At 48.0% G+C, this 20,732-nt stretch overlaps 2 protein-coding genes across 3 annotated transcripts; both read left to right on the top strand.

The window, feature by feature from the left end:
• The first annotated feature begins 6,427 nt into the window (after positions 1-6,427).
• Positions 6,428-16,440, top strand: LOC105525400 (metallothionein-2). 2 transcript variants are annotated; one of them, XM_011961011.1, is made up of 4 exons: positions 6,592-6,686; positions 6,995-7,060; positions 7,266-7,369; positions 16,312-16,440. In XM_011961011.1, the coding sequence occupies exons 1-3, from the start codon at positions 6,659-6,661 to the stop codon at positions 7,355-7,357; spliced, it is 186 nt and encodes a 61-aa protein (XP_011816401.1). In that variant the 5' UTR covers positions 6,592-6,658; the 3' UTR covers positions 7,358-7,369; positions 16,312-16,440. The 2 variants fall into 2 exon arrangements, with proteins under 2 accessions (XP_011816400.1, XP_011816401.1); XM_011961010.1 differs by lacking the exon at positions 16,312-16,440 and having other exon boundaries at positions 6,428-6,686; positions 7,266-7,501.
• Positions 15,087-16,440, top strand: LOC105525401 (metallothionein-1L). The gene is made up of 3 exons (XM_011961012.1): positions 15,087-15,210; positions 15,799-15,864; positions 16,209-16,440. Exons 1-3 carry the CDS (start codon positions 15,183-15,185, stop codon positions 16,298-16,300), a joined length of 186 nt encoding a protein of 61 aa, XP_011816402.1. The 5' UTR covers positions 15,087-15,182; the 3' UTR covers positions 16,301-16,440.
• Positions 16,441-20,732: the final 4,292 nt, after the last annotated feature.

Genomic DNA, 20,732 nt, shown 5'->3' with positions numbered 1-20,732 from the left:
GAACAACGGAGAGTACTGAGAGAAGTGAAGGTTTACAAAGAGGATTTCTACTATACGGAAACAATCTGTAGCATGAAAACCTTCACCTGGGTTGACTATAGATTGTCAATGGTATGATTTTTCTGATGTTTATTTATTTGTTTTTGAGGCAGAGTCTCGCTCTGTCACCCAGGCTGGAGTGCAGTGGCGCGATCACAGCTCACTGCACCTCCACTTCCTAGGTTGGAACTGTCATGCGCGTCCGTGTGAAGAGACTACCAAACAGGCTTTGTGTGAGCAATAAAGCTTTTTAATCACCTGGGTGCAGGCGGGCTGAGTCCGAAAAGAGAGTCAGCGAAGGGAGATAAGGGTGGGGCCGTTTTATAGGATTTGGGTAGATAAAGGAAAATTACAGTCAAAGGGGGGTTGTTCTCTGGCGGGCAGGAGTGGAGGTCACAAGGTGCTCAGTGGGGGAGCTTTTTGAGCCAGGATGAGCCAGGAAGATGAATTTCATAAGATAATATCATTGCTTAATTGATATTATCAAGGACCGGCCATTTTCACTTCTTTTGTGGTGGAATGTCATCGGTTAAGGCGAGGTAGGGCATTTGCACTTCTTTTGTGATTCTTCAGTTACTTCAGGCCATCTGGGCGCATACGTGCAAGTCACAGGGGATGCAATGGCTTGGCTTGGGCTCAGAGGCCTGACAGAAATGATTCTCCTGCCTCCGCCTCCTGGGTTCAAGTGATTCTCCTGCCTCAGCCTCCTGAGTATCTAGGATTACAGGCACCGCCACCAGGTTCGGCTAATTTTTGTATTTTTAGTAGAGATGGGGTTTCACCATGTTGGCCAGGCTGGTCTTGAACTCCTGACCTCAGGTGATCCACCCACCTCGGCCTCCCAAAGTGCTGGGATTAAGGCATGAGCCACTGCACCTGACCTATTTAATTTTTAAAAAATAGAGATGGAATCTTGCCCTCCCTACCCAGGCAGTGACACAATCACAACTTACTGCAGCCTCAATCTCCTGGGCTCAAGCAACTTTCCCACCTCAGCTGCCCAAGTAGCTGGGACTAGCAGTGCGTACCACCACATCTGGCTACTTTTTAAAATCTTTTGTAGAGAGGGGGTTTCACAAACTCCTGACCTCAAGCGATCCTTCCGCCTCAGCCTCTCAGAGTGTTGGGATTATAGGCGTGAGCCATCGTGCCCAGCCTAATTTTTCTGATGTTTTAAAATGAAAAGTTTCCTGTTCATCCCCGCCCCACATGGCAGGGGAGAGAAGGGGACTGTATCCTGCTCTGGTCCACTATCGTATCACTATTTGGAGGCCATGTGATTGAGATCCCATGCCTTGGATGCCTCTTGAATAAAGTTAATATTATCTTTCGCTAAGAATGAATGAATAAAAGACGATGACAAGACAAAATTAGCTGGGCGTGGTGGCGCACACCTGAAATCCCAGCTATTTGGGAGGCTGAGGCAGGAGAATTGCTTGAACCTGGGAGGCGGAGGTTGCAGTGAGTCTAGATCGCGCCATTGCACTCCATCCTCGGCAACAAGAGCAAAACTCCATCTCAAATAAATAAATAAATAAATATTAAAAAAATAAAACACTATGACTTCTCTCTTACTCCCACCCTTGTTTGCACTCTGGCCCTCTCACTGGCTCGCTGTCCTATGGTGAGATGCTCTGTGGAGGGACCTACATCACAAGGAGGGAAGCCGCAGTACCATAGCCCACAAGGAACCAAATTCTGTCCACAACCACATGAGGGAGCTTGGAAGCAGATCCTGTCCCTGCTGACACTTGAGCTGACTGCAGCCCTGGCTGTCACCTTGATGGCTATCTATAAGACATCCTGAGCCACAGGGCCTAGCTAAGCCTATCTGATTCCTGCCCACAGAAACTATGAGATAGTTCATGAGTGTTGTCTTGAGCTGCTAAGTAATTTGTAATGCAGCAAGATAACTAATACATCTCCAAAATGAAGGCAGCATCCACAGATGGAGGAAGAACTAAGAGTGGCTAGATGGTACCTGTGATGCGGGCCACTGAGTCACAGAATCTCCCGGGGAAGAAGGAAACTGACCTCTTCCTATCCCCCTATTTAATGCTGGGATCTGCTGGCCTCTGCTGTAGTAACAGGGAACTATCCCCCAAGGGGTCCCTTCCACTCATAACCAGCTCTAATTGCAAGAAGGACTTTCTGGCTGGGTGCAGTGGCTCACACCTGTAATTCCAACACTTTGGAAGGCTGAAGCGGGAGAGTTGCTTGAGTCCAGGAGTTCAAGGCCAGCCTGGGCAACATAATGAGACCCCATCTCTACCAAAAAAAAAAACACAAAAAACAAAAACTAACCAAGTGTGGTGGTACACACCTATAGTCTCAGCTACTCAGGAGGGTTGAAGTGGGAGGATCTCTTAAGCCCAGGAGGTTAAGGCTGCAGTGAGCCATGATCACACTGCTGCACTCCAGCCTGGCAACAGAGCTGAGACCCTGTCTTTAAAAAAAGAAAAGAAAGTAAAAGAGACGGGAGGAGAGGGAAGGAGAGGAGAGAAGGGGAAAGACCCTGCTACCTGGAACACAACCTTTATTCCTGTAACCTTACCCCCTCCCCGCCAACTGCAATTGTCCTGATTCTGCCCTTAGGACCACAGAAAGCAAGCCTAATTTTCTCTTTTCAGGATGGCATAAACATATAGGTATGGGTTCAAATCCCAGTTCTGCCACTTACAAGCTGTGTTACCCTGAACAGATCCCGTAACTCTTCAGCGCATCATCTGTAAAATGGAGATAACAGCACCTGCCTTATAGGACTGTGTTAGGCTTTAAGATAAACCCATAGTGTTCTTAGCACAAGTCTTGACTCACAGCAGGAGCTCAATATTATTCCCCATGACTACTATGGCAGATTAGACACGCCTGAAATTCGTTGACTCCTCTCTTCAAGACAGGGGGTCTCGTTCCCCTCCTCTTGAATCTGGGCAGCTTCTCCCACTGCTTGACCAATAGAGTGTGGTGCAAGCGACCTGTACTAATTTCAGGGTCCAGGGTTTAAGAGACTTGCAGCTACCACTCCCATCTCTTGAAACTCTCATCTATATGACCTGAGTCTAATTGCCCTGAGGCCACCATGCTGAAGAAGCCACATGTGGAGCCCTGGTCAACAGTTCCAGCTGTGCCTAGCCTCCAGCCATCCCTGCCAAAGTGCCAGATGTGTGACTGAAGCCATCTTAGATTCTCCAGACCAGCCCATCCACCACCCGAACAGCACCGAGTGACCTCAGCTAATGACACATAAAACAAAAGAATCACCCAAGTGAGCACTGCTCCAACTCCTGACCCACAAATTCAGGAAAGAAAATAAAATGGTCGTTGTTTTGAGCTGCTAAATTGTGGGTAATTGGTTGCACAGTTACAGATAACTGGGGCAACCACTGCCAAATATTTGAAGGTAACTGTTCCCTTCCAGATCAAACCTGCCTATCTCTCTCAGCTGATGCTCACATGATAGGGTTTTGGGCCTTAGGACCCCTGTGATCAACTGTCTTCTGGACAACGGAAGCCCAACAATGAACACGGCCCTCAGGGCAGAGGGGGATTCTGCCCAACTACGCCAGTGAGGACTCTATCTGGAATAATTTAAGCAAAAAAGGAAATGATTGGCTCATAATGGCTTCAGGCATGGCTGGATCCAGGTGTTCCAAGATATTGTCAGGCTCCATTTCCTTTGTGATTATTTTATTTTTGGACTCTTCTCACAGAGCCAAAAAGCTTTAGAAACTCACTCAACTTCACTTTCTCTCAGGTTCAAGTCCAGATGGAAAGACCATCTGCCACTCTCCCAACATTCCCAGCAAAAATATCACTGATTCTCTTTGGTCCGTGGCTGTGTGGCCCAATCAGAGCCAATTACTGTGGCCAGGAAGGTAGAATGGCCTAGGAGCTCACGGATGGGACATACTCCATCAAAACCATATGGACTGGGAATAAGGAGGGGTGATTCTTCAAAGGAAAACCAAGGATATCATCACAGAGGAAGGACGAGTGGATGGCTGGGCAGCAGACCTATACGTATCCACCCCTGCACCTAAAAGAAGGATGAAAAACATAACCTCTCTCACTCTACATGGCATACCTCTCTTAATGCAGCCCAGGGCCACATCATCACCTCACATTGATGACTCACACCAGATATTTAGGGGGATGTTTTTCCTTATCCAATGTTGCTTGGTTTCACTCCCTCATCCCCTGCCAAGTCAGGGATGCAAACGTGCAGGTGGGTCCTCCCTCTCCACCTCTGTCCCAAGCACAGTGCAGCTTCTGGGGGCAGGGAGAAGAACAGACTAGGCCTGTGACCTGCTCCACCTTCCCTGAGTCACTATCCCTCCCTCCCCTCACAGAGTCAAAGTGATTCAAAGGAGACAGCTCAGGCCCACAAGCAAGTTTTACCGCCAACATGGTTGGCACAGACCCAGGGCTAGAACCAATGCTTTTGAGGGCAAAATAAGCTCTTCTGTTTCTTCACAGAGTTGGATTGTTTGCCTTGAGTGGATAGGTGACCATCTGAGTTATTAGCAACCAGGGATTTGGTATATAATACTGTGCATACATAAATAACAACAACAAAATCGGCCCACTGCCCAGAGAGCTCTCAATCCACAGAGCTGCCAGACGTCATGAGATTTCAAAAGATCTTGGCTCTAAACTCAGGGTATGTTTGGATATAAATTCTAGTACAACCCAGTCATTTGACAGATGAGTAAACCAGGGATCAGAAGAGTCCAGTCACGTAATTGCCCCAAGGTCACTGAGCAAGTGAGTGGCCGAGTGACCACTGAAATTTAGTACATCTGAGAGCTCACCCCTCCTGCCCTGTGTGGTGTTTTTACTTGAGTGAGCACACAGGTTCCAGGGTGGTGAAGAGGTGTTTATTTTCATTTTGTAGTCGGCCTTCATACAAGGTGGGGGCTGGGAAGGGAAGAACAATCCAGGCCATTACCCTCATGAATTTATTTGACAAATATTTATTAAGCATCTACTGCAAACTTGGCCCTGTGTTGGAAGCTGAAGACTCAATTCCAGAGGCAGGCGATGACTGCCCTTGGCATTTCCAGTGGTCAGGGGTTGGTGAGGAGGGGAAGAGACACTAATCCAAGAGTCCCCCCAGTTTATACATACCACAGGCATGGAAAGTGCCAGGAGGGGAACGAACAGGATGTTTACCAGCACCTCTACGGGCAGCCACAGTCATGGGGGTCAGGACAGGGTCCCCAGAGGAAGTGAAATTCAGCTGAGCTAGGAAGACGTTTCCACAGGAACTTACAGTAAGAGTTGCAAGGACAGCCTGTCCTCCCTGCCCCCGCCCCATCACCTCACTAAACTCCCACTGTGGCAATCAGCATTTCCTAAGCCTGCCAGGAAGCTTCCAGTAACCGCTTCCTGACTCCTAGCATGACACACTTCGGGCTTTCCAAAGTTGATGATCTAAGACCCTTACACAGCGCCAGACACGTGCAGACAGGGAGGCAGGATGTGCCTCTCCAGAGAGGAATCTGGATGCCACCTGGGCTCTTCCCCTCAGCCTCCACATTCTTATGGGGGTTTTCCCTTCCAAATGTCTCAGGGCGATTCCAGTGTTCCCGCTAGTTCTTCCCTTCCCAGGCCAGAACACAAATCCTTCCCCCTCCCTGCCTGGCAAACACCTTCTTACCCTCAGGCCCAAGGCAATGGCCCACCTCCTCCCAGGCTGGATGGGGTCTCCTCCTCTCTGTTCCCCCAGTCCCTGAGCTTCCTGAGGACCAAGCTTGTGGCTTCTTGTCCTTACTCTCCCTCCTTGGTGTCTCTGTTAGTGGACCGTCAGCATCTGCTGGGGCCTGGTCACATTCACCCTGCTCTGCCATTCACTAGCTGTGTGACCCTGGACAAGTAACTTCTCTGGACCTGCAGTTTTCTCCTCCCTACGATGAGAATACAGGAGAGTACTTATCTTATGGGTTGTTACAGAATGAAGTGATATCTCACACACAACACACTTCCTACAGTCCCTGCTGCACGCTAAAGTACTCAGCATGCAACGGATAGGTCATCAGTAACAACTCCACGGGTTTACTGTGATGCTGCACAATTATTAAGCCTTGACTGCTACAGAGTTGTAACCTGTCTGCACTTCCAACCAGTTTTCCACGCAAGCAGCATTCCCAAGTCCCGCTTTCACCTGCGCGCTAACGGCTCAGGTTCGAGTACAGACAGGAGGGAGGGAAGCTGTGCACACGGCGGGGGCGCGCGGCGTGGGCACCCGGTACACCGTGTCCTGCCAATACACCGTGTCCTGCCAGTACACCGTGTCCTGCCGCTGCACCCAGCTTCTTCCGCGCCGAGGCGTCCCCGGAGCGCACGTGGGCGGGCTTCAGGGAACTGACCTCCCGCGGTCCGTGTGCAGGCCGGTTGCGCCCGGCCCAGTGCGCGCAGCCGGGTGTTTAGCCGGGAGCCGCGAGTGACTCAGCGCGGGGCGTGTGCAGGCAGCGCCCGGCCGGGGCGGGGCTTTTGCACTCGTCCCGGGTCTTTTCAGCTATAAACACTGCTCGCAGCGCTCTGCTCCACCACGCCTCCTCCAAGTCCCAGCGATCCCACGTGCAACCTGTCCCGACTCCAGCCGCCTCTTCAACTCGCCATGGATCCCAACTGCTCCTGCGTCGCCGGTAAGGGGCTGGGGATGCCAAGTGTAGACTGTAGCGCTAGAGAGGCAATTTCTGACCCCTCTTTCTTTCTCTGATCACTCAATTTCAGGACAGGAGTTGCTCCTTCCCAAAGCGTTTTGGGGTATCTTTCAATCCATTCTAGGTTATTCGGAGCCCTCTTTTTACCGTTAAGGAGATCTGAGTTAATGGCTTGCTCAAGTTCCCAGGAATCGGTTGTGGACAGAGGAACTCTGCCCTGGGCTCTTAGCACGCCGTCACGCCTTCAGGTATCCAGGGACCGTTCTCACCTCTGTCTTTTCTCCTTGCAGGTGACTCCTGCACCTGCGCCGGCTCCTGCAAGTGCAAAGAGTGCAAATGCACCTCCTGCAAGAAAAGTAAGTGGGATCCTCTCTTTCCTCTAACCCCTCACTGTCCTCCAGCCTGTCCCCTCTCCACCATCCTCAGGGGAATGAAAGCAGTCTGGGGATGCCCCACTACGCGGAAGTTGTTGCCTCCTCAGTGATCCTTATCAGGGAGAGCAGGAATCCTTATTCCCTGTGTCCCTAGTACTCATCTCTGCCGCCTCCTCTCTGCCCCCAGGCTGCTGCTCCTGCTGCCCTGTGGGCTGTGCCAAGTGTGCCCAGGGCTGCATCTGCAAAGGGGCGTCGGACAAGTGCAACTGCTGCGCCTGATGCTGGGACAGCGCTGCCCCTAGATGTAAATAATGCGACCTCTACAAACCTGGATTTTTTTATGTACAACCCTGACCCTGATCGTTTGCTGCATTCCTTTTTCTATGAAATAATATGAATGATAATAAAACAGCTTTGACGTGATTCTGCCTCTGGTTTCCTTTATATGCCTTAAAAATAAGGGACTGGGTTGAGCGATGGAACTGGGAGGGCAGAGACCTGGGCTGTGGATGGAAATGTGAGCCGCTACGAAAGAGTGTATTCTAGCAAGCCAGGCTACCGCACTGAGCTTCATCTTCCGTAAAACTGAATGGCGTTGTGCCAGATCATATGGGGGCAGGAGGGACACATAGGTAATCACTTTCAGTTTCATGTCAAATGTGGCACAGAAACTTCTCCATTCCTCATTTTCACTTTCTGATTTCCATGCCCAACTTCAGTTCTTTGTGGGATTTTAGACTTAAAAGTGACTACAGAGGGTGAACCCCAGCTCCCCAGTGGCTAGAATCTGACATCCGGTTTCCCAAACTCCCTGTGGTGAATGACCAGTTTTGTTTTCCATTAGTCACAGACCTAAACTCTGGTAAAATAATGAGTTAATAAGAAAATGAACGTTTAAAGGACACAAAATACAAAGACCATTTTTTAGATTCAACAAGAAATGTTCAACAAATATATGGAGAACAAATTAACATAGGAAAAATAAAAGAATGATCAACACTACACATTTGTCCAAAGTTGTGCGTTGCATCCTGGAAACAGTTCTCAGACTAGCCCCAGTGTGTGGCTGGCACACCCTGAGCAGCACTGATCCAGACATCCCCACAAGGAACCATCAGGCTTGTCCTGCCCAGTGTCACTGATAGGACACTTTCAGACCCCTGAGAGCTCCCCGTTTTGCCTTGGTTCTGAATCTTTGTAAGTTCCTCCCAAGGTCAGGCTGAAACTACTTCTCTCAAATTTCAGCCTTTGGCTACCTAAACCAGCAAAGTGGCTGGGGATGTGGAGGGAAATGCCCAGCATGTTCCCAGCAAGATGCAGTGTATGTGATCACGGGTTGCAGATGAAGTTCTTCCTGTCTGCCCACGCAGGGGTGATGGCATTCAGCAGTTTGGAGGGTGTGGTGGCGCTCATTAGAAAGGAGTGAAGCTCTGAGTGACTTGTAATTAAAGCCAACGGTTAGGCCCCCTGGCTATGTGGAGGGAATGTTATTTGAAGTTCAGTCAGAGGACGATGAGTCCCTTGGCCCAGGAATCAGGAGCACACTTGGCTGAAGGTGCTCCTTATAGAGAGAGTTTTAGAAGGCAGCCTGTGCCAAGGGCATGGGTTTTCATGTCAGGCAGTCCTAGTTCACAGCCCACTTTACCACTTACTGGCTGTGTGGCCTGGGCGAGTCACTCAACCTCTCTGAGCCTCAATTTCCTCACCTGTAGAAAAAAGATGGTATCCCTATTTATGGATTAAATGAGATCTTGGCCTGGCTCCTGGCTAGGGTTTAATAACCATTAGGATCACTCTGTTTACATGGACTTTGTTGGAGACAGAATCTCTCTTGATAAGCTCTTGGGGAAAAACGGGTCTGGGAAGAATTAGTCTGGGTTGGAGGCTGGGGAGTGGAGTGAAGTTTCCCTGACCGTGTACCAGGTGGAGGGTGGATGACTTCCTGCACAAAGCCCTCTGGGATTAAGATGCTGCCACAGCATTTGAACAAACATAAGAACCATTCTCATTTTTCCTATCATTTGAACACCCCATGAGCCAGTGAAAGAGTGAACGTGCAGGGACGAAACTGATTATGTCATCTTCCAGAGTGGTTAAGCAACCTGCCCAAGGTCACACAGCTTAGAAGTCAGAGGCCGGAACCTTCACTACAGCTGGCCTCTCATCTTGGCTACAGTTGGCAGATCATGATGTCACTGGGCTCTAAGCCCTGCCTCTCAGAGTTCAGAGCTGGGTCAGCCCTTGGTCAGTTAGCCCAATTGTGTCCCTGGCTTGAGAGGTGGCATACTGAGGCCAAGAGAGGTCAGAGCTATGCAGAGGGCATGACTGGCAGCTCAGTGCTCTTTCTACTGCTGCCTCACTACCAGATTTTCAGTGTCCTTGTTTTTCATGGAACATGGTGACACAGGGTGGTGGTTGAGGGCATTATGATGCAGTCAGCATGCATGGGTGCAAAACCTAGCTCTGTCACTTATACCTGAGTGACACAACCTCTCTGTGGCTCAGTCTCCTCCACTGTAAGATAGGCTGAATAATAGGGTCTGGCTGGTGACAGCAAATGACTTAATACATGCAAAGAACTTAGAATGGCACTTGCCATGTATCAAGCAGACTACAATATTAGCTATGATTTTATTTTATTTTATTTTGTTATTTTATTTTATTTTTTTGAGACAAAGTCTTACCCTGTCACCCTGGCTGGAGTGTAGTGGGGTGATCTCAGCTCACTGCAACCTGCATCTCCTGGGCTCAGGTGATCCTCCCATCTCATCCTGTTGAGTAGCTGGGACTACAGGCACATGCCACCCTGCCTGGCTAATTTTTATATTTTTAGTAGCAATGGGGTTTCATCATGTTGGCCAGGCTGGTCTTGAACTTCTGGGCTCAGGTGATCCGCTAGCCTCGGGCTCCCAAAGTGCTGGGATTACAGACATGAGCCACTATGCACAACCTAGCTATAATTTTATTATCTTTATTCATAGCATAGGGATGTTTTTCTACCTCCAGACCAATAAGCCAGGCCTGCTGTTCCTAGCCATGTGACCTCTACATTCCTCATCAACTACCTGAGCATGTTAACTGTGGTCCAGAGAGTCTTCAGTCTTCCCATGAAATTGTGATCAGCACTGGATACAGAAAACCATGAGCAGGACAGTCCACGCCCTTGTGGCACGTACAAATGGATGCCTGCCATATCTGCTACCACCTATACCACAATTTTACTTAACAATTCTCCTTTAAATGATTCATATTTTCCAACATGTATATGTATTACTCATGGTTTCCCCCAAGACACAGAACCAATAAAATGTCCCTAGATAGATAGTGATAAAAAGAAAGCTTTAAGAAATTAGCTGATATGATTGTGGGGATGGCTGGTCTAAAATTTGCAAGGCTGGCTGGCAGCATGGGAATTCTGTCAGAAGTTGATATTACAGTCTTTCATCTGAAGGTGGTCTACAGGTAGAATTCCTTTCTCTTCCAGGGACCTCGGTCTCAGTTTTTCCTCTTAAGGCCTTCAACTGATTGGATGAGGCCCACATACATTATGATGAATAATCTGCTTTACCCAAAATGTATTGATTTATTTTATTTTTTGCAACAGAATCTCGCTCTGTCACCCAGGTCAGAGTGTAGTGGTGTGATCTCAGCTCATTGCAACCTCTGCCTTCCAGCTTCAAGCAATTCTCCTGCCTCAGCCTCCCAAATAGCTGGGATCACAGGTATGCACCACCACGCTAATTTTTGTATTTTTCAAAGAGCAGCTACGTTTTGTGTTTTATTTAACAGATTAAGCGGCTAATTTTTGTATTTTTAATAGAGAAAGGGTTTCACCATGTTATCTAACTCCTGGCCTCAAGTGATGCACCCACCTCAGCCTCCCAAAATGCTGAGATTACAGGCATGAGCTACTGCACCCAGCCAAAACCTACTGATTTAAATGGTAACCAGATCTAAAAAAACACTTTCACAGCAACATCTACATTAGTGTTTGACCAAGCAACTGGGTATGATAACCTAGCCAAGTTGACTCATAAAACTAACCATTGCAGTCCACCACTTGTTAATTTGGCAGACATAAACATCTCCTTAAACTATACTTAATGTTAAAACAAAGTCATACCTCCACCTGAGACGACTGTCCTGTGTATGCCTGAAATGACACAAACTCTCTTTCCAAAACTGATTGCAAAATACTTGAGGCATGTTCCTTGACATCTTATAACCTAAATAGTATGATACAAAGTTAGCAATACTTAAATATTGTGATGTAAAGTTAATATGTCCCCTGTTATATGACAATGGGATAAGAGATGGAAGAAAACAAAAATATTTGCCACACACGCGCACACACACACACACAGACGCACACACACATTTATAACAACATAATGAAGAAATACCCATAACAATGACATTCCTCATTTCCATACCTGTAACTGGTCACATGGTCATAGCTGCTATTTACAGTTTCCTTCTTTTACAACCTAAAAGAGGTGTAAACCTCTCGTTTCAGCAAACATCTCAACCAATGGTGGTTCTTTACTTGGTGGGGTGACCTAAACCTTCATTCTGGAAGGGTCTGGGCCATGCATTCCTGTCCCAATTGGGTTGTTTCCACTGGCTTCAATCACAGGACATGGTAATAATAAGAGACACCCTAAGGGATCTCTTGTATTCCAGACATCCTCCTCCTTACCTCCATTGCAGAGATTGTAATTACAAAGAAGTAACCACAATCACCCCAGCCAGAATAGTGACTCCTTACTTTGCCTGGTTTTTTTTTGTTGTTGTTGTTGTTGTTGTTGTTGTTTCTTTTCTTTTCCTTTTTTCTTTTCTTTTTTTTCTTTCTTTTTTTTGAGATGGAATTTTGCTCTTGTTCCCTAGGCTGAAGTGGAATGGCGTGATCTCAGCTCACCGCAACCTCCGCCTCCCAGGTTCAAGCAATTCTCCTGACTCGCCCCCTGAGTAGCTGGGATTACAGGCATGCACCACCACGCCTGGCTAATTTTGTATTTTTAGTAGAGATGGGGTTTCTCCATGTTGGCCAGGCTGGTCTCAAGCTCCTGACCTCAGGTGATCCACCCACCTTGGCCTCCCAAAGTGCTGGGATTACAGGTGTAAGCCACAGTGCCCAGCCTCTTTGCCTGTTGATACAGAAGTCTGAGGACTCAATGTGGCCTGGTGGGACTCATAACTTCCAGTTTGATGGAATCACTGTGTCTCCCAAGGAAGCATTCCTCCTTTTGGAACTAATACCTTGAGACCCACAAAGCATAAAGTCATGGGGACAGGAAATAGATATTCTGATTCTACAGATGAGTAAGATTTTTGTAGGCTGACTCCTCTGTTTGCTCGTACGACCACCATGATCAACTAGCCAACACCACAGGTCTCTGTGAATCATATTATTCTTTTTATTTGAGAGAGGGTCTCGCTGTGTCATCCAGGATGGAGAGCAGTGTCATGGCTCACTGCAGCCTCGACCTCCAAGGCTCAAGTGGTCCTCCCACCTCAGCCCCCAAAGTAGCTACAATTACAGGCAGGCACCAACACATCCAGCTGATTTTTGTATGTTTGGAGGGGTAGAGACAGACTTTCGCCATGTTCGCCAAGCTGGTCTCAAACTCCTGAGCTCGAGTGATCCACCTGTCTCAGCCTCCCAAAGTGCTAGGATTATAGGTGTGAGCCACTGCTCCTGGCCTGCAAGTCATACTATTCTGCTTTGGCTGTGCCATCCATGACAATAACCAGGCCCATGCTGCCTTTGGCAATTAAGTGCTGTCCCTTGGCCCCTGCCACACTGGGACCAAATTATTGCCATTGCTTTTAGGGTTCCCAATTCAGCAGCAGCAGTTTCCACTGAATTTCTACCTGCAAAAAAGAGTGACCACACAGCTCTTCCAGGATGCTAGGACGCCCGTCACAAATTTATTTCTCATAGATGTGGTGAAAGTGGTGTCCTCTGGACCCTCCCAGGCTGAATGGGCAGGTAACACTTGATAAATCCCCTCCGACATCTGTTTTACTCAAAGACTACTGATTTAAATGTTAATCACATCTTAAAAAATAACTTTGCCGCAATATCTAGGCTGGTGTTTGACCAAGGAACTGGACACTTTGCCCAGCCAAGTTGACACATAAAACTAATCATCACATATATTTAAATGAAAGCAAAGTTTTCATCAGTGCTAAAATCAAGAATCAGTCTTACTTACAGACGTAGATTACTCTAATGTGTATTTCGTGTATATATACATATTTAATAAATTTCCCATCTCCATCGCTTTGCAAGCTGTCCAGGGTTGAGAGAGACGCTTCTCCCTGATTAAAAAATTTCTTTCTTTTTTTTTTTTTTTTTTAAATGGAGTCTCACTCTGTCACCCAGGCTAGAGTGCAGTGGCGTTGATCTGGGCTCACTGCAAGCTCCCCCTCCCGGGTTCACGCCATTCTCCTGCCTCCCGAGTAGCTGGGACTACAGGTGCCAGCCACCATGCCTGGATAATTTTTTGTATTTTTTTTAGTAGAGATGGGGTTTTACCATGTTAGCCAGGATGGTCTCTATCTCCTGACCTCGTGATCTGTCCACCTCGGCCTCCCAAAGTGCTGGGATTACAGGTGTGAGCCACCGCACTCCACCCCTGATTTAAAAAGTTCAAGCAGACCTGCACGGGGGCTCATGCCTGTAATCCCAGCAGTTTGGAAGACCAAGGCAGGCGGATCACTTGAGCCCAGGAGTTTGAGACCAGCCTGACTGAGCAACATGATGAAATCTTGTGTCTACAAAAAAAAAAAAAAAAAAAAAGGCAAAAAATTAGCCAGGCATGATGGCCTGCACCTGTAGTTCCAGCTACTTGGGAGGCTGAGGTGGGAGGATAGATTGAGCCCAGGAGATTGAGGCTGCAGTGAGCCATGATCTCATCACTGAACTCCAGCCTGGATGACAGAGTGAGACCCTGTTTCAAAATAATGATAATAATAATAATTTTGAGCAGCACAGTGGTGTTGCAGACATATCTTGGCCAAAAGAAATCTTCATGTTTTCTTTCTTCCTCTTGGGAAGCTGACTGGATTCAGGTAGCATAGCACCATTTCATAGAGCCATAACTTTGGGCAAGTTACTAAGGCTCTTTGTGCCTTAGTTTTTCCATTGGAAATACGTGCTTAGAATAGTATTTCTCTTTTATTGTTCTTGAGAGGGTACAAAAAACTAAAATGATTAAACAGACTCATGCAGATTGTTGTGTAATAGGAAAATTGAAAGGTAAATATTCTTATTGAACATAGATTCTGCATCCTCCGGGTCTGGAGTCACCTAAGCAGATCCCGCCCTTGGGGGCACTCCATATTTTCAGGACTACTGTCCTGGAGTTGGGTGGGCACACTAGGCTTTGGAGGAGACCCTGTAGAATTTTGTGTAAAGGAGGCCCCAGACAAATGTGCCCATACAACTGCTCAGGCATGAGGAATGGAAGGGTGGGCTCGCCTCCACCCTGTTGCTGGGCTCAAGAGAAAGTGGCAGAAGGACCATGGTGGGGATAGTGACAGGCAGTGCTAGAGGGCAGGACGGCAGAAAGCAAGGGTCACATCCATGACTGTTCTCTGCACACAACTCCCTCGCCGCGCTCGCCGGCTCAGGCCTATCCAGGGACGAAGCTGGGGTTGCACATCGGCTCCAGGAAAGGCAAAATACCGCAGATGGGGTGGTGGGGGTGGGAATATTGCGACCACCAGAGGCTGGGCTCCCGGAACGCTCGGGGACGGGGATGTCCAGCAACCACAAGGAAATGCGAAAAATGGGGAAGTTGCGGGGAGCAGGACGGCAGGGGCGCCGCGGACCACCAGGTGCATAGGCCTGAGCAAGCGAGCGAGCGCCAAACAAGACACCCGCGGTGCACACCTTGCGTCCGGCCCGCCTGCTGCTCACAGTTCCACCGTGTATCCACAGGAGGCCCAGACTCACCCGGGCGGGTGCAAGCGCGGGGCGGGGCCTCTGCGTGCGGTCCCATCTCCGCCTGCAGGGGAAGCAGCCGACTCCAGGCTCCAACGCGCCTTCCAGCTGCCTGACGGCCTCTTCGCCTCTCTCCTCCTCTCTTGGCTGGAAATGGACCCCAACTGCTCCTGCGCCACTGGTAAGGGAAGCCCGGCTCTGGGCCTGGGAATGCCCAATTCCCAGCCACAGTACAGTGTCCCTGCGTTTGAGGAGGTCGCATTTTAAGCTCTGAGCAGAAGGGGACCCTTTACTTCGTCCAGTACTTTCTTCTTGGAATAGCTCCTGAGAGCATTGCCCTCTTCACTGTGCCTCTATGTTACAGTTGAGCGTTCTGAGGCTCAAGGCTGTTCTGTTCCACCTCACCTGGTTGGTCAGGGGACTTCTGACCAAGCCCCAATGCTCTGTCCAGGCTCTGAGCAAGCAGGGTGGGTGGGAGGCAGGAAACACCGCGTCTTTGAGATTCAGGACAGGAGGTTTTGGGCCCCAGTCCCAGTCTTCCTGGGTTGTGTGTGCATCTGGGACCTTCCTGGTGGGGTAAAACAGGAGGGTGCTTGCCCTTTCCAGCATGAGTGGAGAGGACGTGGGGCTTGTCTTCCTCTGTCCTGAGTGGGAAAGGAGCTCTGAGGGCTGGCCCTGCACAGAGGATGGCGCACTGGAGACTCATTGACCCACTGCTGTACCTTCTGCGTCTCACTCACTGCTCACTGCCTTTATCTCTTCCTTCCAGGGGCCTCCTGCTCCTGTGCCAGCTCCTGCAAGTACAAAGAGTGCAAATGCACCTCGTGCAAGAAGAGTGAGTGGGGGGCCATCTCCAGGAATCTGGCGCTGTGGCTAAACTTGGGAGGGAACTCAAGGCTGGCCTGGAGTGCATGCTTCTGGGGAACGCCTTTCTTTGCCCCTGTTGGCCATGTCATTCCCTCTCCAAGATTTCTGCTCTGAGTTCGAATGCGGCAGGGCAGCCTTTTTCTATTGAGACACAAACCCCAAAGGTACCACCTGTGGTCTCAGAACAGAGCTGTGCCAACCTAAAAAGACATCCTCCAGGTCTGGAGTCTGACCTCGAGCCAGGCCTGCTGTTGACACAGGGAGGTGCCTGATTGAGTCGGCTCTGACGTCTCACTCTCCCTTTTTGCCCAGGCTGCTGCTCCTGCTGTCCCATGGGCTGTGCCAAGTGTGCCCAGGGCTGCATCTGCAAAGGGGCATCGGAGAAGTGCAGCTGCTGTGCCTGATGTGGGGACAGCTCTGCTCCCAGATGTAAATAGAGCAACCTGTACAAACCTGGATTTTTTTTTTTATACAACCCTGAGCCATTTGCTACATTCCTTTTTCTATTAAATATGTAAATGACAATAAAACAGTTTTGACTTGATTCTGACTCTCCTTTCCTTTGTGTGACTTTGAATTAATGGACCAGGGTTAGGGATTGAACCAGGAGTTCAGAGACCCGGGCTCTGGATGGAAATCTGAGTCGCTAACAATCTGAGCGCCTTCTGGCAAGCCAGGTTACCTCACTGAGCTTCATCTTCTGTAAAATGGAATTGCACTGTACCAGATCATGATGGGGGGACATCCATGATCACCTCTGGTCATATCAAATGTGGCACAGAAACTTCTCCATCTCTCATTTTTATTTTCTGATTTCCCTACCCAATTTCAGTTTCCTCATCAGATTTTAGGCTTCAAAGAGATGACGGGGTGGAACCCAGTTCGTCAGCTGCTTGATTCCCACACCAGGCTTCTCAAACTCCATGATGAAGGAACTTTTTACTACCTATGCTTCCCAGACATAAACCTTTTTTTAAATTTTGGCGTGTAAAACACTGATTTCAGAAAATACATTTTTAAAACTTTGTCATTTATACAAAAAGAGAGAGATTTCTCAAGAGGCAGATAGCAAAAGGCCATTGTGGATCAGAGCCTGATGAAACTAGCAATTTTAGCCTGGCATAGTCCCAGCTACTTGGGAGGCTGAGGTGAGAAGATTAGTTGAGCCCGGGAGGCGGAGGTTGCCATGAGCCAAGATCGTGCCACTGCATTTCAGTCTGGGCGACGGAATGAGGCTCTATCTCAAAAAAGAAAAGTAAAATAAAATAAAAATAAACTAACAATGATTCAAAATCTGGTTACAAAGGGGTAAGGTGGGAAGATCGCTTGAGCCCAGGAGGTGAACGTTGCCGTGAGCAGAGATCTTGACACTGCACTCCAGCCTGGTTAATACAGCAAGACTCTGTCTCAAAAAGAGAGAGAAAGAGAGAAAGAAAAAGAGAATTAGCCTGCCCAGAGTCACAGGACACTTGCTGACACCTGAGAGTTCCCTGTTGTGACTTGGCTCTGAATCTTTGAAAGTTCTGCCCAAGCTCAAGCTGAATTTTCCCTTTCAAATTTCAGCCCTTGACTATGTCAATCCACCAAAGTGACTGGGGCTGTGGAGGGAAGAGCCGAGCATTTTCCCAGCAAGATGCAGTGTGTGTAATCATGGGTTGCAAACGTTCCTGTTTGCCCATGCAGGAGTGATAGCAGATCCCGCAGTTTGGCGAGTGTAGGGGTGCTCATTAGGGAAGAGTGAGGCCCTAGCTGATTTGTAATTAAAGCCAGTGATTAGTTTCCCCTGGCTATGTGGAGGGAATCCTATTTGATGTTGAATCAAAGAGGAAGATGAGTCTCTTGGCCTAGAGGTCAGGGCCACTGACTTCTCTGTTTCCCTGTGAAGAGATTTCAGAAGGCAGCCTGAGCCTAGGGCATGGGTTTTGGTGTCAGGCAGTCCTGGTTCACGGCCTACTTCACCACCAAAAAACAAAAAAAGTGAGAGTCTCATCTCTGAAAGAGAAAAAAAAGCAACTTTCGAACTGGGTAACAGGCAAGAGTTAGAACAGTTTGGAGGGCTCAGAAGACAGAAAAATGTGGGAAAGTTTGCAGCTTCCTAGAGACTTGTTGAATGGCTTTGCCCAAAATGCTGACAGTGATACGGACAATAAAGTCCAGGCTGAGGTGGTCTTATATGGAAATGAGGAACTTGTTGGGAACTGGAGCAAAGTTGATATTTGTTATGTTTTAGCAAAGAAACTGGTGGCATTTTGCCTTTGCCTTAGAGATATGTGGAACTTTGAGCTTGAGAGAGATGATTTAGGGCATCTGGTGGAAGAAATTTCTAAGCAGCAAAACATTCAAGAGGTGACTTGGGTGCTATTAAAGGCATTCAGAATTATAAGAGGAACAAAGCATAAAAGCTTGGAAAATTTGCAGCCTGACAATGCAATAGAAAGAAAAAAAAAACCCTTTTCTGAGGAGAAATTCAAGCTGGCTGCAAAAATTTGCATAAATAACAAGGAGCAGAATGTTAATCCCCAAGAAAATGGGGAAAATGTCTCCAGGGCATGTCAGAGGACTTCACAGCAGCCCCTCCCATCACAGGCCCAAAGGCCTAGGAGGAAAAAGTGGTTTCATGGGCCAGGTCTAGGGTCCCTGTGCTGTGTGCAGCCTAGGGACTTGGTGCCCTGCATCCTAGCCACTCCAGCCATGGCTAAAAGGGGCCAATGTAAAGCTCTGGCTGTGGCTTCAGAAGGTGCAAGCCCCAAGCCTTGGCAGCTTCCACATAATGTTGAGCCTGTGAGTGCACAGAAGTCAGGAATTGGGAACCTCTGCCTAGATTTCAGAAGTTGTATGGAAATGCAGAAGTTTGTTGTAGGGGTGGGGCCCTCATGGAGGACCTCTGCTAGGGCAGTGTGGAAGAGAATGTGGGGTCAGAGCCCTCACACAGAGGCCCTACTGGGGCACCACCTAGTGGAGCTGTGAGAAGAAGGCCACCATCCTCCAGACCCCAGAATGGTAGATCCACCAACAGCTTGCACCACGTGCCTGGAAAAGCCACAGACACTCAGTGCCAGCCATGTAAGCAACCAGGAGGGCAGCTGTAAAGCCACAGGGGCAGAGCTGCCCAAGACCTTGGGAACCCACCTCTTGCATCAGCGTGACCTGGATATGAGACATGGAGTCAAAGGAGACCATTTTGGAGCTCTAAGATTTGACTGCCCTGCTGGATTTTGGACTTTTATGGGGCCTGTAGCCCCAAAACATTTTGGCCAATGTCTCCCATTTGGAATTGCTGTATTTATCCAATGCCTGTACCACCATTGTGTCTAGGAAGTAATTAACTTGCTTTTGATTTTTCAGGCTCATAGGCAGAAGGGACTTGCCTTGTCTCAGATAATACTTTAGACTGTGGACTTCTGAGTTAATGTTGAAGTGAGCTGAGACTTTGGGGGACTGTTGGGAGGGCATGATTGGTTTCAAAATGTGAGGATGTGAGATTTGGGAGGGGTCAGAGGCAGAAAGATATGGTTTGGCTGGGCTTCTATCCAAATCTCATTTTGAATTGTAATTCCCACAATTCCCAAGTGTCATGGGAGGAACCTAGTGGGAGGTAATTGAATCACGGGGGCAGGTCTTTCCCATGCTGTCCTCATAATAGTGAATGAATCTCATGAGATCTGATGGTTTTAAAAATGGAGGTTTCCCTGCACAAGCTCTCTCTTTGCCTGCTCCCGTCCATGTAAGACATGACTTGCTCCTCCTTGCCTTCTGCCATGATTGTGAGGCCTCCCCAGCCATGTGGACCTGTAAGTCCATTAAACCCTTTTATTTTGTAGAATGCCCAGTCTTGGGTATGTCTTTATCAGCAGTGTGAAAACAAACTAACACAATGGGTGAGGGCATGATGGTGCAGACAGCATGCATGAGTGCACATCCCACCTCTGTCACTTTTAGCTGTGCCTCACAACCTCTCTGTGTCTCCTGTAATAGGAGCATAATAATGGCATCTGGCTTGTAAGATGAAAGAATTTTATACATGTAAGGAGCTTGGAATGGTGCTTGGCAAACATTCTACAATATTAGTTATTGCTTTATTATTATTTTTTAAAATAATTATACATTGCATGGGGGATATTTACTTACAGACAAAGAAGCCAGGCCTGGAGTGCCTAGCTGTATATACTGTCATTGTCATCTACCACATGAACATGTGTCATGTGGTCCAAAGAGAGCCATTCACTGCTCCCACAAAATCATCCTCAACCCAGGGTTATCAAGCTATGAGCAAGATTCTCTGCCTCATGTCAGATATAAAATGACTGGCATTACCACCTGCACACTTTTCTTACCATTTTATATTTAAATGATTAATATGTTCTTAAATATATTTGTATGAAAAGCAAACTCTTTTCCACCTCCACAAATGAAAATCAGTTTTATCTATACATAGAAGACAGCCAGGAAAACTATAAATGTGTTTTGTGTGTGTGTGTGTGTGTGTGTATATATATATATTACACTTATGGATTGCTTTTGCCACTGCACATGGTTGAGCTTGTGGCTTGCCATTGTTTAGAAGCTTTCCAGCAAGAGAGAAGTGCTAATGACATACCTGGGCCAAAGGAAGGCTTGATCCATGGACACTTTCTCTTGAGGGGTTGGTTGGATTCAGATCAGTGACAAATTCTCAGCTCTGTGACTTGAACCAATTACGTTAACTCTGTAGTAGCCGTCTGTTTAGTAATACAGGTTCATAAATAGTATTTTTCTTTAAGATCACAAAGCAAATGGTTAAGACACCGGCACAGACTCAATGTTATGCATTGAGCCTGGAATATTGAAGAGATCAGC

The sequence above is a fragment of the Colobus angolensis genome, unplaced genomic scaffold (assembly GCF_000951035.1).
Source record: "Colobus angolensis palliatus isolate OR3802 unplaced genomic scaffold, Cang.pa_1.0 Scaffold531, whole genome shotgun sequence".
Classification (NCBI taxonomy): Eukaryota; Metazoa; Chordata; class Mammalia; order Primates; family Cercopithecidae; genus Colobus; species Colobus angolensis.
Note: the sequence above shows the minus strand (reverse complement) of the source record. Positions and strands in the feature narration are given on the sequence as shown.